The sequence below is a fragment of the Ambystoma mexicanum genome, chromosome 1p (genome assembly GCF_040938575.1).
Source record: "Ambystoma mexicanum isolate Mex_15411 chromosome 1p, UKY_AmexF1_1, whole genome shotgun sequence".
Lineage (NCBI taxonomy): Eukaryota > Metazoa > Chordata > Amphibia > Caudata > Ambystomatidae > Ambystoma > Ambystoma mexicanum.
This window is the reverse complement of record NC_090921.1, coordinates 1,502,575,699-1,502,589,794: the sequence shown is the minus strand read 5'-3', so window position 1 is coordinate 1,502,589,794 and position 14,096 is coordinate 1,502,575,699. Positions and strand designations below refer to the sequence as shown.

Genomic DNA, 14,096 nt, shown 5'->3' with positions numbered 1-14,096 from the left:
CTCCCCTCTTCAGCCCGCAGGAACTTGAGCCTTTGAATATAAGGAGTGAGGGGCTGGCACGGTGCATGGAACTCCCCATTTCAAATTGTTCTTTCTGATTCAGGGAAGGAAAAAACAAGAGTACATGGAGATAGAGAAAGGGAGCGGTGCTTTCAGTGTGACTACTATGCTTCCCATAGTGGGTAGCAGGGTTAAAAGTGTACTACAGAAACGTTACGTCCCCATGTTCAGTAAGGAGTTTGCTGGGCCTGAGGTCCACATCAAGCTTACATGTGAAAAATAAAGCCTAGGGGACGGGAGGGTTGGGTTAAGATCACCTGACTTGGCCCTATCAACCAAAATCCTGGGTTCGAAAAATTCAGAGACTTGTAGAACCATACGAGGTGCTAGGAATGTGGGTTTTCATGAGGGTTTCCAACGGGATGCTCAGAAATCGGCTCCTCAGTTGCTAGAGGGTAGGCTAGAGGAATTCGGGTCAGTTAAAGCGGGGGCAGGAGGGGTACACAAAGTTAGGCTATGGCGTATGTTTGGGGCAAAAGTGAACATCTGTTTAAATCGAGGGAATCTGCTAACAGTTTTCTCTGAGATCCCCACTTTAAGCCTACTTTCCTCCTTCGACATAGATAGAGTGGAGTTTCTGAATCGTGAGTGGTTGACAACTGTATCCTACATTTTGGCTCTAGGATGATCCTAGATTTAGAATTGTCCGAACGAGCTGAACTAAACTCTCTGGGCTTTGACATAACACTCTTTGAAGTGTTGGATCCTGTTGATGTAGGGGAGGGGTTGGAACGGGACTTCAAAATCACACCGGATGCTGATGGGAGACATTCTAGATTTGTTAATAATTATGCAGATCAGAAAACATTGAACAAAATAGATTGGTCCTCATTCACGAGTGCCCGTTGGTGCAAACAAGATGATTGATGAGGGGTGTGTACATAAAGTGCCTGGTGTGCTTGAGGGGGTCACATTGACTGACCGTAGTAAGGGGGATGGAAATAACTTAAAACTTACTTCATAGAATTCAAGGGGGCTCTCTCAGCTATTTAAGAATGCCCAGCTGGTAAAATCGTTAAGGAAGGCGGACTGTATGTTGTTACAGGAGACATGGTTATTGAATGCTCCTACATTGGAAGGGTATGAGGTCCTTTGGCAAGCAGCGAAGCCCAGTATCGGAGGAAGGCCCTCTTGCGGGCTGATTGCCGCAGTTAGATCTACTTTAGGTTTTACAGTGGTGGATTGTCCGACTCTGCCTTTAAGTAACAGGCTGCTGGACAGTCACCTCCTTTTGATTAATGTGTACTGACACTCAGGGGTGGCTGTTCTGGACGAGCTATTGCTGATTGCATCCTGAATTGGCAGTGTAGGTCAAACGGGGAATGTTGTTCTAGCGGGTGATCTGAACGCTAATTGTCTAGGAATGGGAGCTGATCTTTACCCAGGGGACTTAGTAGTGGAAAGAGAAAACCCTGACACTATGGTTAGCGCTAGCAGAAAGTGCAATTGTATGCTGAACTCATTGGACTTGAATTGGTGCAGTTTTCTGTTGGTGCAGTGGGACATTTCCGTTGTTGCTCTCTTGCTGAATCTCCATAAGCTTTACTCAGGCCTGACATCACAGGCATTTTTTTCCCATGTTCTTATTTGTTTGACTCTCGGTTAGTGTATTCTCACCTATGTTGGACTCCTCGTGAATGTGTATGTGTGTAACTTCCAGGATGTCATGGGGTTTCTCTTTTCCTTTCGCTTATGGTATTTGGTGTATTCCATTTTGATTTGCTGCTGCTTGTGCACAGATATTCCAGGCATGATTCTCCCACTACCCGCCTTCCCTTTCTTATCCAAAATGCTTGCTCATGTGTGACATGTGAATGTAAGTGGACCTGTTCTGCCTCCTCTGTGCTCCAGATAAATGTGCTTTGGTTGGGCAGTCTACTCTTGTTTTTCTGACATAGGGCCTCATTACACGGTAGGCGGAGGACTAAGGTGCTATTAGCACCTTGGTCCATGCCGGTAAAATACTGGCACCGCCTTGGAGGAAAGGGGAATTACCGCCCTATTCCAAGGTTGGCGGGGCAGTAATTCCCCCTTCCCCCATTGCCCTTCCCCATTCCCATTTTTGCCCCATAGGGCTCTATGGGAATGGGGAAGCCGCTAATTACGGTACCGCAAATTGCGGTACCGTAATTAGCACCCTGGTCCCTTTGCGGGTTGGTTTTTAACGCCTGCTAAACAGCAGGCGTTAAAGTACCAACCAGCAAAGGGACCTCGTAGTAAGGCGGTAAGGGTTTACTGGTACCAGTGCACTTACCGGTACCGGTAAACCCTTACCGCCGTCCGTGTAATGAGGCCCATACTTTTACAATGGACCTATACAGAGTTCTTTCTGTTCTTCCAAGTGTTAGAATGAAGTTTTTGGGTACCTAGATTCCTTCTTCCTTTTGGAAATCTCTTTACCCTGAAGGTGAGGGGTTTGCGGTTCGACAATTAGGTTTGTGGTCAAATGTGTCTTTCACCTAGATGACTGCCCTTAGAACATGAATCAAATAGTCTGTTTTTGCCGTTTAGACATACATATATATATGCATGTTAAACTGGAGTTGGAGGGTTCATCTAGTTGTGTTCCCCCACCCCAATTTCCAGGAATGATGGACACATCAACTGTCAAAGAGGTAATCGGTAGTTTTGCACTTACCTGCCTGACTTGTGTGCCAGAACGGTTTCTCGAAATGGCTCACAATTGTTAGTGGCCACTTGCTCACTAACATAGTGTTAGTCTTAGTCTTAAATATGGCATTGCTTGGCATGCCATCATACTGTTAGTACTGTGAAGTGGTAAAACTCAGGTTAAATACCAGAAGGCACATGACTGGGTCCTATTCGTCCTCATAGTATAGCTCTACTCGATCAAAAATATTTGACCTTCTTCAATTTGATCGAACTTTTTGGGGTCGTTTTTTTGGTTGAAAATGCAGGGGGAAAGCCCCTGCACCGCCCCCTCCTCACTTTCCCCCACCTAAACCTATTCTCTTACCCCACCCCATATAGTAATTTATTTTGACAGACAAAAACGATCAAAAAAATTCAGTCAAATGGAAAAGGTAAAATGTTTTCCAATAATGTATGCTAATACCGTCCTCATCAGTCAGATTACGGGTGATCTGTCAGGTGCTTTCTTTTAAAGGGTGTGCATGGTTGATGATTTCCTGAACATGTCTTACCCTCGTACTGTTAGGACTGTGTTAGGACTGTGTGAACAGGAAGGGTGTAATCGGGATATCTGTTCCGTGATGAAAACATTCTGGAGTCTTGGGATAGTGTCCACTGTTGGAAGTTGCGAAAGCCCTTCGACACACCGAGACTCGTAGGGCACGTCTTTCCCAACTAACCTAATGCATCTAGTGTTGAAATCTGGTCGTTTTACTTGACACATAATGCGATTGTAACCGAGAAGGCCAATATGCGATTTCTAGTCATGGTCACTTCTGACAAAGCAAATCCCCTTTCATTGCAGTCTGAATGGAGTGCGATCACAGCTTAACATGTTGTGCCCACCTGCTATGCTGATGCTGGCACGTGCCTGTCGCGTCCCGATCCCGTTGTTGGCTTGACAAACGTAGATACCTCCATCGTCGAGAGTGAGGGGGTTCCGAAAATGGAGCACGTTCCCCTCTGCCTTCACACCTACTGGAAGGGTGCTGTTGACCCTGCAGATTGTGAGAGAGATGAGAGACGTGGGTAGTTGTGTAACTGAATATACTGTAATAAAACAATTCAGAAAACTGAATCTCGGACACAACCACCTCCGTCTGACAAATTTGAAAGAGAGACAATAGGAGCTTGAGGGAAAACAACTCAGTATCCTCAGGTGTACACAAAATTCAGTTTTTACGGTTTCTAAAAGAAGAACAAGGTTACCATGTTGGCATTTGTATAATGACAATGGAAGAGAAAAAAGACAGAGGCAAGAGGAAGGAGGAGAATTAAAAACATTCACAGATCACTTATTTGTTCAATAGTCAAGCAGAAGAAATTAATAGTTTGCTTCTTTTAGAGTTAAAAACTCTTCCAGAAAACACATTCATTTTTTTAAATTAATCTGCGTTGATCTACAGGGAGGAACAATTCTCTTTTGATCACAAAAGAATGTACAAAAGCTAAGGAATCAGACTGACAGGAAGGGGTGAGCTTCTTGCAATGTGGTGAGTTCGAGTGACAATCTGACAAGGTTGTGGATGGAAGTAAATGAAACAGTCATGGGTCGACCTACATAGATTAATGACACACACATTTACACACAGCTAGAACAATTATGAAGGATATGTACACACAGGCAACATGTGTTGCTATAATAATATACAGTATTGACATCATATGCTTATGTACTATCATTATCTGGTATCACTTTATTTTGTATGGCTAGCAACTATTTCCACTTCTGAATACTGTATTCTCTTGCAGTGACGTCATGGCAGAGAATTACGGAATTACTTTCTACGAGATTAACTGCTGTGGCATGTTTTCCTTTTCAAGGTACTGGAGAAAGAGGGAACTTGGTATTCTTTATTTATTTATTGTTTATTTCTATAGCGCCAATACACAGAAGCATTCAAGGAGGGGAAGTGAACAATGGGAACAAATCTAAAAACGTCTACTCTTCAGAGGCCAAATACTGAGACCATTCGCAGTGTGTTGCCACCATGTGTTCAGGTACTCAACATTTACAGGCATTACCATCATGTGACAAGATACTAAAATAACTTGACAGCTATTGCCATGTAACATAATTGTCATACAATTTGTCAACTATTAGCATCTGATGTTAAATGGTCACCATCTGCCAGGTAATGCACTCATGCCTCGGTACTCGCAACATATGCCACATTTTTCCAATGAAATGCAGAGGCACCTTCAACATTTGCCAGATGTTGTTTATTATATGTCAATGTGCCTGTGAACTCCTTTATTGTTCCGTTTTAAAAGCAATGACAGATTCTCAAACCAGACAGTCATCAGGAAAGCAAGGTGAAAGCAACAGGAGCCTTTTTTCTATTCTTGCAGAAAGTGGGCAAAGCCAACTTGGCCAAAATACTCCTATGTAGTGCGTGCTTTCAGGTTTGTGAAAGGATACAGTGTGGTTCTGCTTTCTAATTCCTTTGTATAGTGCATTAATCCAATCCGGTCTTTGCCTGACACTTACAGGGCATCCTGTTTGGATGAATACCAGTCACTTGAACTACCTATCTTGCAGTGCGGGGGAAGTGAGCCACCAAGAACTGGCCTAGCCTAGCAGCTATCCAATGTGCCTAGATAAGGAAGGATCCCATTGACTTACCATTCCCCACAAAATGCAGTAAACCAATCTCCAATGAAGCCCCTCAGACGGCTACTGATTATAATCACTAAATGTATCAGAAAGCATTGCCTGTATTCAAAGAAGCCCTAGGAATAGCATTGCTAACCTACACACAAGTGAGGCACTTTAAGAATGAACCTGCGGAATTCAGGAAGCCTACAGAATAAATATACACATATTACCAGGATGAGACGAGACACAGACATTTTCTGAAGGCCAGTGTGCCTTTGCATTGCAGACCACAGGTTGGAGACCCAGAAGAAAAACACAAGCCTGCTTCCCGCAAAAGGAATGAATGCAGGACGCCGCTGCATGCTGTGGACCTGTTTTAAGCCTCGCTGTGATGAGTTAACTGCCCATTAGTCCATCCAGTAATTAACCAAAGCTTGCCAACAATCAATTACAAGATAAAATTAAATCTGCAATAGCGAATACCCAACCATAAGAAAGAGGACTCTCCATTCATCTCCAATTGAGTCCACACAGGGGAGATAAATGGAGGATGACATGGAGAGAAGCTGACATCCAAGGAAAATCTTAGTTCTGAAAAGCCTTAAATGAAAACACTGCCTGGAGGATGGCTGTCCAAACCTTTAAAGTTTGGAAGGAGATCATGAGAGCTGTCAAGCGCTAAAGGCCAACAGAGGAGGGCTTGCCTGAAGGTGTACTCATGTACATACAAGCATGAAAGGGGAGCTGGCAAGCGACCAGCAGAGGCTTACCACCAAGCAGACCACGGGGAGGAGTGAACACTGACCCGTGGCAGGAGAGTGAACTAATGTCGACTGATTGACAAGGACTTTAAATGTAGGGGTGGGAAATAATAATTTGACCTGTTGTGAAACCTGGGAAAATCAAGCTATTGTGTTGATAATCCCATGATGACTCCTTTGCCATTTATGCTGAAGTTGGGTATTACGTTTTCAAACATTCTTCACAAAACGAATAGACTAATTGATTAGATGTAAGGCTATTATATAAATATATTTGCTTTATTAAATACATTATTATATTATTATTATTATTATTAAAATGTATAGAGCACAAACTATGGTCCGAAAGCATCTAGGCGCTGGGGAGGGGAGCAGCAAACAGTAACCAGTGCTCAAACTGAAGCCTAAGAGTAAAAAACACTGCTAAATAGATGAGTCTTCAGGGCTCTCCTGAAGGAGAGACACTCATCGAGTAGTCTCAGGTACAACGACAAAGCGTTCCACAAAGTGGGGGCCAGTACTGAAAAGGAACGACCACCAGCCGCTTGTGCAGATATTTTGGAATCTTGAGGAGTACCTGAGATTTCGAGGGGAGACTTCTTGCTGGGCAGTATCTTTCCAGTTTCTTCTTAAGGTAATGTGGCCCGACATTTTGCATGGCTCGATGGACAGAGCACAAAATCCTGAAATCGATCCGCGCTGCCACTGGCAGCCAATGCAACTGGTGAAGGAGAGCGACAAAGGGAGTCAGATAAGGAGCCTTAAGAGCCAGATGGGCTGCAACATTCTGATAGACCTGCAACCGTTCGATCTGATACTTAGGTTGCCCAAATAGATACCATTACAATAGTCTAAAGAGCCCATTATAGTTTCAGGTCAGCACAGTAATACGGTTTTCTGGCGGAAGCAGAGGGAGAATTTTCTACAACGCTTTCAACCTTCCAAAACCTGCGCTACAAATGGCAGAGATCTTAGGTTCCCTTGAACCATTCAGCAGAAGTTTTACCCCCAGACTCTTTACTGAGGCACATGGGGCTGGGCAGGGACCAAGTGATTCAGGCCAATATTGAGAATTCCAAAGATGATCCCTTCCCAGAGGCACGACCACCACTACCTTTATTTTATTTCCGTTCAACTGAAGCCAATTTGCCACCATCCAGTTGCCCACTTTTTCCAAGCAGTCACGCAACTTGGTGGGGGATGCCACAGGAGAAGAAATCAAGTGGAATATTAACTGCGTGTCATCCGAATAAGAATAGAAGAGTATTACGCATTTCGTGATGAGATCGGCCAACATACGCACATACAAACTAAATTAAAGAGGAGACAAGGCCGGCCCCTGCGGAACTCCACAGGACAACTCCACAGGAGAAGAGAAACATGCCTGAAAGGACACTGTTTGAGAGCGTCCTTCCAAGAAGGACCTGAACCATGCCAGGAGCAAGCCAACGACCCCCACCTGTTCCAGTCTAGTCAACAGGTTTTCTTGATCCACCGCGTTAAAGGCTACAGAGAGATCCAGGAGAACGTCTCTCCTTAGTCCTGGAGCAATGCATGATCATCCAATAGTGAAATCATTATGGATTCTGTCCCCACCTTGGCACGGAAGCCTGATTGAAAGGGGTGAAGGCAATCATTCTCCTCCAGAAATTTTTAAATCTCTGGAGTAATCACCGCCTCCAACAACTTCATCATTGCTGGAAGCAACGAAATAGGCCCATAATTAGCCGGCACTCGAGAGTCCAAAATGGCTTTCTTCAAGAGCGGTAGAACCACTGCATGTTTTAGGACAGTGGGCACAAAACCCCTGGAAAAGGAGTGCTGCAGGGCCTCGGTAAGCAGGCCCATAGCCCCTTGAGGACGAGCCTTCAAACAGTGGAGAGGCACTGCATCACGGGCAGAGGCCGATTTCAAACCAAGCAGCGCTTCCCTAATAGTTTCCTCACTAGGAGGGCCAGGTTTACATTTTTTAGCCTGGCTAGAGGAGGCAGATTCCGTCATAGGGCAAAAAGCTCAGTAGATCCAGTCACTTGATGAGCTACAATGCCCCTGCGAATCTCCAAAATCTTATCAGAATAAAAGGTACTTATTTCATCACATCTTTCCTGGGCATCCAAAGGATCAATCAGGTTCCCTGCAGAACAGACTCAGTTCTTTAGCTACTGTGAACAGTTCTCGGGACACACAAGCGGCTTCAGTAGCACGAATCAGCTGATGGTAGGAGCGCACCGCTGACTTATAAAGGTTACGAGCATTAATATCATCTTTCAAACGCCAGTTTCTCTGTAGGTGTCTACAGACTGGTCTCTGGATTCTCAATTCAGAGGTATACCATGCCTCAGAAGGCTTTGTTCAGCCAAAAAGACGCAGACTTGGTGCAACTTTGTCGGCTACCGAATCCAGGCACCTCAGGAAAGAGGAAAAGGGGTCATCGCCCTTCTCCCTGAAAGACCTGCATTCCTCAGAAAGTCGTTCAGACAAGTCATTCAGGTCGACCATGTGCCATCTTCTATGGGGTTGAACCCCGTGAGATACCTTCCCAGGGCAAGACAGAATCAAAACCCAAAAAGGAATCAGGCAGTGATCTGACCACAGTACTTGAACCAGAGTACAACTAGAAATCCTTCCCTCCTCTGCGAAGATGAGTTTAAGCGTATTGCTGCTCACATGGGTAGGGAGATGGTTGCACAAACCGAAGGAGAGATCCAATAGGCATGTCACTAAGTTATTTGCATAGCGATCCAGGGGATCATTGGGATGTAAATTAAAATCGCCCAACACCACCAAATTAGGGTGTGCCAGACTCAAACTGGCCACCAATTGAGCAAAATGAATTGCAAAATCCACGAGATTGGCGGAGGGAGATCTATATACTAATAAGAAATGAATGGCGATATAAACATCTGTGCTCTCATCAACAGTAGCTCACAAGTCAAAGAGTGAGCTACTGGAATAAGAAGGCACTGATGGGAATCCCGAAAAGATTATAGCTAGCCCTCCACCTCTGCTGGGAGGAGGCCTATCAGCATGCAGTGCAGCATAAGAGGTGGGCATTATTTGGCAAAGATCAGGGTCAGAGCTCTCCGAAAACCAAGTCTCTGTAATGCATACAAAGTCTGGTGCAGTGTCTTTCAAGAGGGTGTAAATATGATCTCTATGTAAAGCTTATCATATCATCTTCCCTCCCATTGCCAAGAGTCTCTCCTTCCACAGGACCCATCCCCTGCTCTATATCTCTAGTAGCCAGGCATAACGCATTCTCATAAAACAAAGTACCCTCCGAGGCCAGGTCAAGTAGCTCAGCAGGAGAGTAGCTCAAAAGGGCTTATATTCACTCACCTGGCTAGTGCCCGGAGTCTCATTGCACAGAGACATGCTCCAGTGCTGAAGTTTAAATACTGCCTGGAAAGCGGGACGCAGAAGCAGGAAAGAACAAACAAAGCGGACTGACCCAATATTCAGTCGGGAAGTCAACTCGGTAGATCCAATGTAGGATTGCACATTTTATCAAGTGAGTGAACACAAGTCATAAAACAGAATTAAACAAGTTTTTGGTAAAAATCAATTATTTTAAAACACTATATAAATGTTTGCTAAAATAATGAAACCTAAAAACCTGAGTTAACTAATGTTTAGCCCACAATTTAATTTAAATAGAAAAGAGCAGCAGAATACGCTGCAAGCCGCTCCACGTCCGCTCCAGCGCTGAAGTTTAAATACTGCCTGGAAAGCGGAACACAAAAGCGGGAAAGAACAAAGAAAGCGGACTGCCCCGATATTAATCAGTCGGGAAGTCAACATATATTTGCTTTTCTTTAATTTAATGTGATTTATGTGGTGTAGGTGTTATATGTTTGTGATGTGTTGGACATCATGAATTGTAAATTATCTTGTCATCTATTTAATCTGTCCTTTCATTAATGTTAGCATATTTTGTACAGAAAATATATTCTTTAAATTAAAAAACATTCCATACTTTGATGGGTTTTATGGAAGCAATCGTACCGAGAAAGATGTAACTTTTTTTCTAAAAAAACATTGTGCTTTCAGTACAATACATTGAAGGCATTGTTACGATCTCAGAAAATGCAAATATGCCTTTGGATGAGCATATAATTCAAACCACAACTTGGAATTTACCACTTACAATACTGTGACTGCCCTGGATCTGGACATTTTATTCACAGCATCAAATTAGTTTCCAGAAACCCACCACTGCAACTAAGTCGATTTTGAGGATAGACAGTGCACATCCAAAGAATTTAGTTTAAAAAATCACAGATCAGTAATTCCTGAGAGCTCCTAATAATTGTAAAGGTCATATTATAAAGTCCAATACTCTCGTATTGTGAGCAGATTCCACGGCAGAGGTTTCCAGAAAAACACCACAGACCAGGCTAAGAACAAAGCAGACCAAATGAACCAAGCCTCTCTTAAAAACCAAAATCGGAGACAATGCCTCCCTGGTGTTGCAAGTGATAACATTCATTACGTCATGTTTTAGAATACCAAGGTTTGTTCTGTCCTTAAAAACAACTGGTAACCAACATGCACACAAATCTACAACCTGACATGAAATACACAGTCCTGAGGTTACCTATAGGTCAACTGAAATGATAGGAAATCGTTATGGGTAACTGAAATCAAAGCATCACATGCACAGCTGTGTCCCTCCTGGCATCTCTAGAAAGTGTATACACTTTCACAAAGCAACATGATTTAAAGAAGACAAACTCCAGTGCAACAGCCTCAAACTTTACCATCAGTATCTTACACTGTACAGGCAAATAGATGTATGTGGGCAGCAATAAAAGACAGCGGAAGATCAGGAGTGTGGGCATCTAGCAGGCATTCCTATAGATGCCATTGGATCTGCAGTGGTGAACACATGTTCAGAACAAAGTGAAAATGATACCAAAAACATGACATTTCATTGCATTAGACAGATCTTGGCTACATCGTGCAAATGCAACACGACAAAGCAAGATGGATCCTGAATCAACTTGAGAAGGACCTTAGCACAGACGGGCAACTCAAAAACATCTTTACATAATGTATCTACCGATCACTTGTTTACTTTTCTGCTCCCCTTTCCTTCCCAGACCCTGCCTGCCTCCCTTTGATTTTTCAATCTTCTCCGGCCCCTTCCATTGTGAATGCAGTGCCCACCGTCGGGTCTACATCTCACGTCACCCTTTCTATTGTATGATATTTATTTTACACTTTTAGCCTCTATTTCGTGTTTCCTAATTTTCTGTTGTCATTTTCCTCACTTCCAACCTCTATTTTGCACAATATGTGCAGACATTAACATTTTTCTGCGCTCGCTTCCTCGTTTGCATACATAGGCCCTCATTACGAGGTTGGAGGTAACCATGCCGCAATTAGCGGCATGGTTGCCTCCTTACCGCATAATGAGCCCGGGTTCCTCAAATGAGGACTTACTGGGCCATTCCAACCTTGGAGGACCCAGTAAACCCTCCTCCGAGGAACCCGGACCCGGTCCACCCCCATTCCCATTCGAGCCCCCATAGGGCTCAATGGGATTGGGGAAGGAGCTAACAACGGGCCCGTTAATAACGGGCCCGTTGTTAGCTCCCTGGTCTCCTCGCGGGACCCGGTAAGGACGCCTGGTTTTACAAGGCGCCCTTTGTGGGTCCCGCGAGGTGACCTCGTAATAGGGCGGAATGGGTTTACCGGCACCGGCACCATTACCGGTGCCGGTAAACCCATTACGCCCACCTCGTAATGAGGGCCATTAACATTATCACTTGGCATATCCTCATTTATTCTCATCCTACTTAATGGTCGACATTTTTGGCTTTTCCCCTTTTTTCTTTTCAATCCATTCTGTGACTAGGATTACTATTCGACTTCATTCTGTGCAGACGTGTTGACACTGACAATACAATGTTGGACATAATGAATTGGTGTTTATTAAATAGTCTCTTTCATCAGAGTGGCGTGTTGCTTGGCAGGATGGCACTAATGACCTACACTAACATATCCCTAGCGCTAACTTTCGACACGAACATGATCCAAAACATTGGTTTCCTAGTGGATTCCGAGCCAACACTGATCATGTCCATAAATGCTATGGTAACATCCCCCTTCTTTCACCTTAAATCTTAGGTGCGTCTTTCCATTTCTGCACTTCCCACAGAGAGTGACTGACATTACCTTGCACATTCTCTTCTGCCTAGGCAACACAAACAACCTCCACCTAGGTTCCCTGAGGTACTATTATTCAAACTCAATCGGGCACATAAAAAAGCTGTTAGGCTTCGCTGCACATGGGCATGAGGAATCATGCCACATTGGCTTTTGCCAGTCTTACAGGATCTTCGTATCAGCCATCAGATAATGTTCATCGACTAATTCACCACCCCCTGGGCTATCCACAAGAAAGGACTGGGAAACTCCCACAATCAAAGCTGATGACTTCTTGCCCTACATGAAAGCCTTATTTGGTATCACACATACCTCAGAGTCCAACACCAAAGGATAGCAAGATACAGAGGAATCCTGTTCTTGGACTAGATAGATATTTGGTCAAATGTCCCTCTTGACATATGCATTCAGCCCAACCTTTTTGTATTCAAGAATCCTACACATACTTGGCTGCTCTCCACCCCCCCAGACTTAAAGCACTCCACCCTGCATTCAATGCTCACAAATCCTCAACCTACTCCTTTCTCCGAATATGTATCCCCCACTGCAATAGTTTATTCCACCACCTCTACTCCACTCTTTCTTACCCAGTACACTTCCCTGAAGGCATCCACTCAACCCATCACCATCCAAGGTCCTCACCTTTCACTAGCCCCACATTCAGCTTCCTCCTTAACCCTCTTCCACTTCTTCCATCAACTCCCCTGCTCTCTCCACTCGAAACAACCCTTCCTAGCTACATTCTCTCTCATTTTGTGCTACTCATATTTCCGGGATATTTCAACCGTTCACTTTGCTTGACAAGTAACCCTGGGTTTGCCGATAGGTATGGAGGAACCAACCAATCACCTCAGTTATGGTGCTTGCCAGCAACCACTACATTGTTTTATTCCTGAATGCTGAGGATCCACAGACAGGGTCACAGGCGTAGTGACAAGCAGACACCCCCAAGTGTGGGGCAGCCCCAGACAGTAACCACTGTAAGAAGCTTCTGGACCCCACTAATTGCTTCCAGATGCATTTCTTTTGTGCCTGAAAACATTTTTTTTAATCTGTGAAACAAATGCAGCAAAGAAAACGAGAAGTTATTTTCAGCCTCACAACCAAAAGCAAACAGTGTCCAAATGTGTATAAGTGACTTGTAGTTTTTGCTCCTTGAAACACTTGTGTATAGGCACGTTATAAATGCCATATCATATCATATGATATCCAGAGATTTCAACAACAAATAATCCATTTAAAAACACTGATTAAAAAAAGATACATATATATATATATATGGGGCAGGTAAGGTGTTAAAACCGTCAGAGAGGTGGTTGGGGGGTTCAAACATAGGCAAATGAGGGGCTTTGGGGGGACCCACCCAAATAAAAATAAAATATTCAGTTATTTTAGATCCATCCCAAAAAATGTTTCATCTGTAAAATCACATAGATCCGTAGTTTCAGACATTGCAGTCTTAGGGCGAGTACTGACAAGTGGATTGTGTTCAAAATAGTTGCATGTACTATTGCACTATTTGTCTGCATAACCTTTCCCTGGGGAGATGCATTACATAATGAGGGAGATTTTCTCACTGGTTGAATTGTTCATATACTAAGTGATAGACTATTGTCTTTATTAACAGTGATGTATCTACACACTGTGCTACAGAAATGAACCTGCAGACTAGAAGTAAACAAGGCCACCGAAAACCCTGCTCATTGACCCAAAATACATGTTTGCTGCATCTTGTGATTTTTATATATGCGGGTTTATGCAATGTGTCAGGGGGCTGCATCATCAAAATTATTGATAGCGATAATGCTGTCTTACAGTGTTTGCGCATCATCGTTCAATGTGCTATATTGGGC

General features: G+C 43.8%; 1 protein-coding gene across 1 annotated transcript in view; it reads right to left on the bottom strand.

The window, feature by feature from the left end:
• Window positions 1–14,096, bottom strand: part of NECTIN4 (nectin cell adhesion molecule 4) — a 478,950-nt gene that overhangs the window by 42,393 nt on the left and 422,461 nt on the right. Inside the window, exon 5 of the mRNA XM_069607194.1 lies at window positions 3,559–3,710. Coding sequence (XP_069463295.1) covers window positions 3,559–3,710 — 152 coding nt within the window. The remainder of the gene's footprint in view (window positions 1–3,558; window positions 3,711–14,096) is intronic.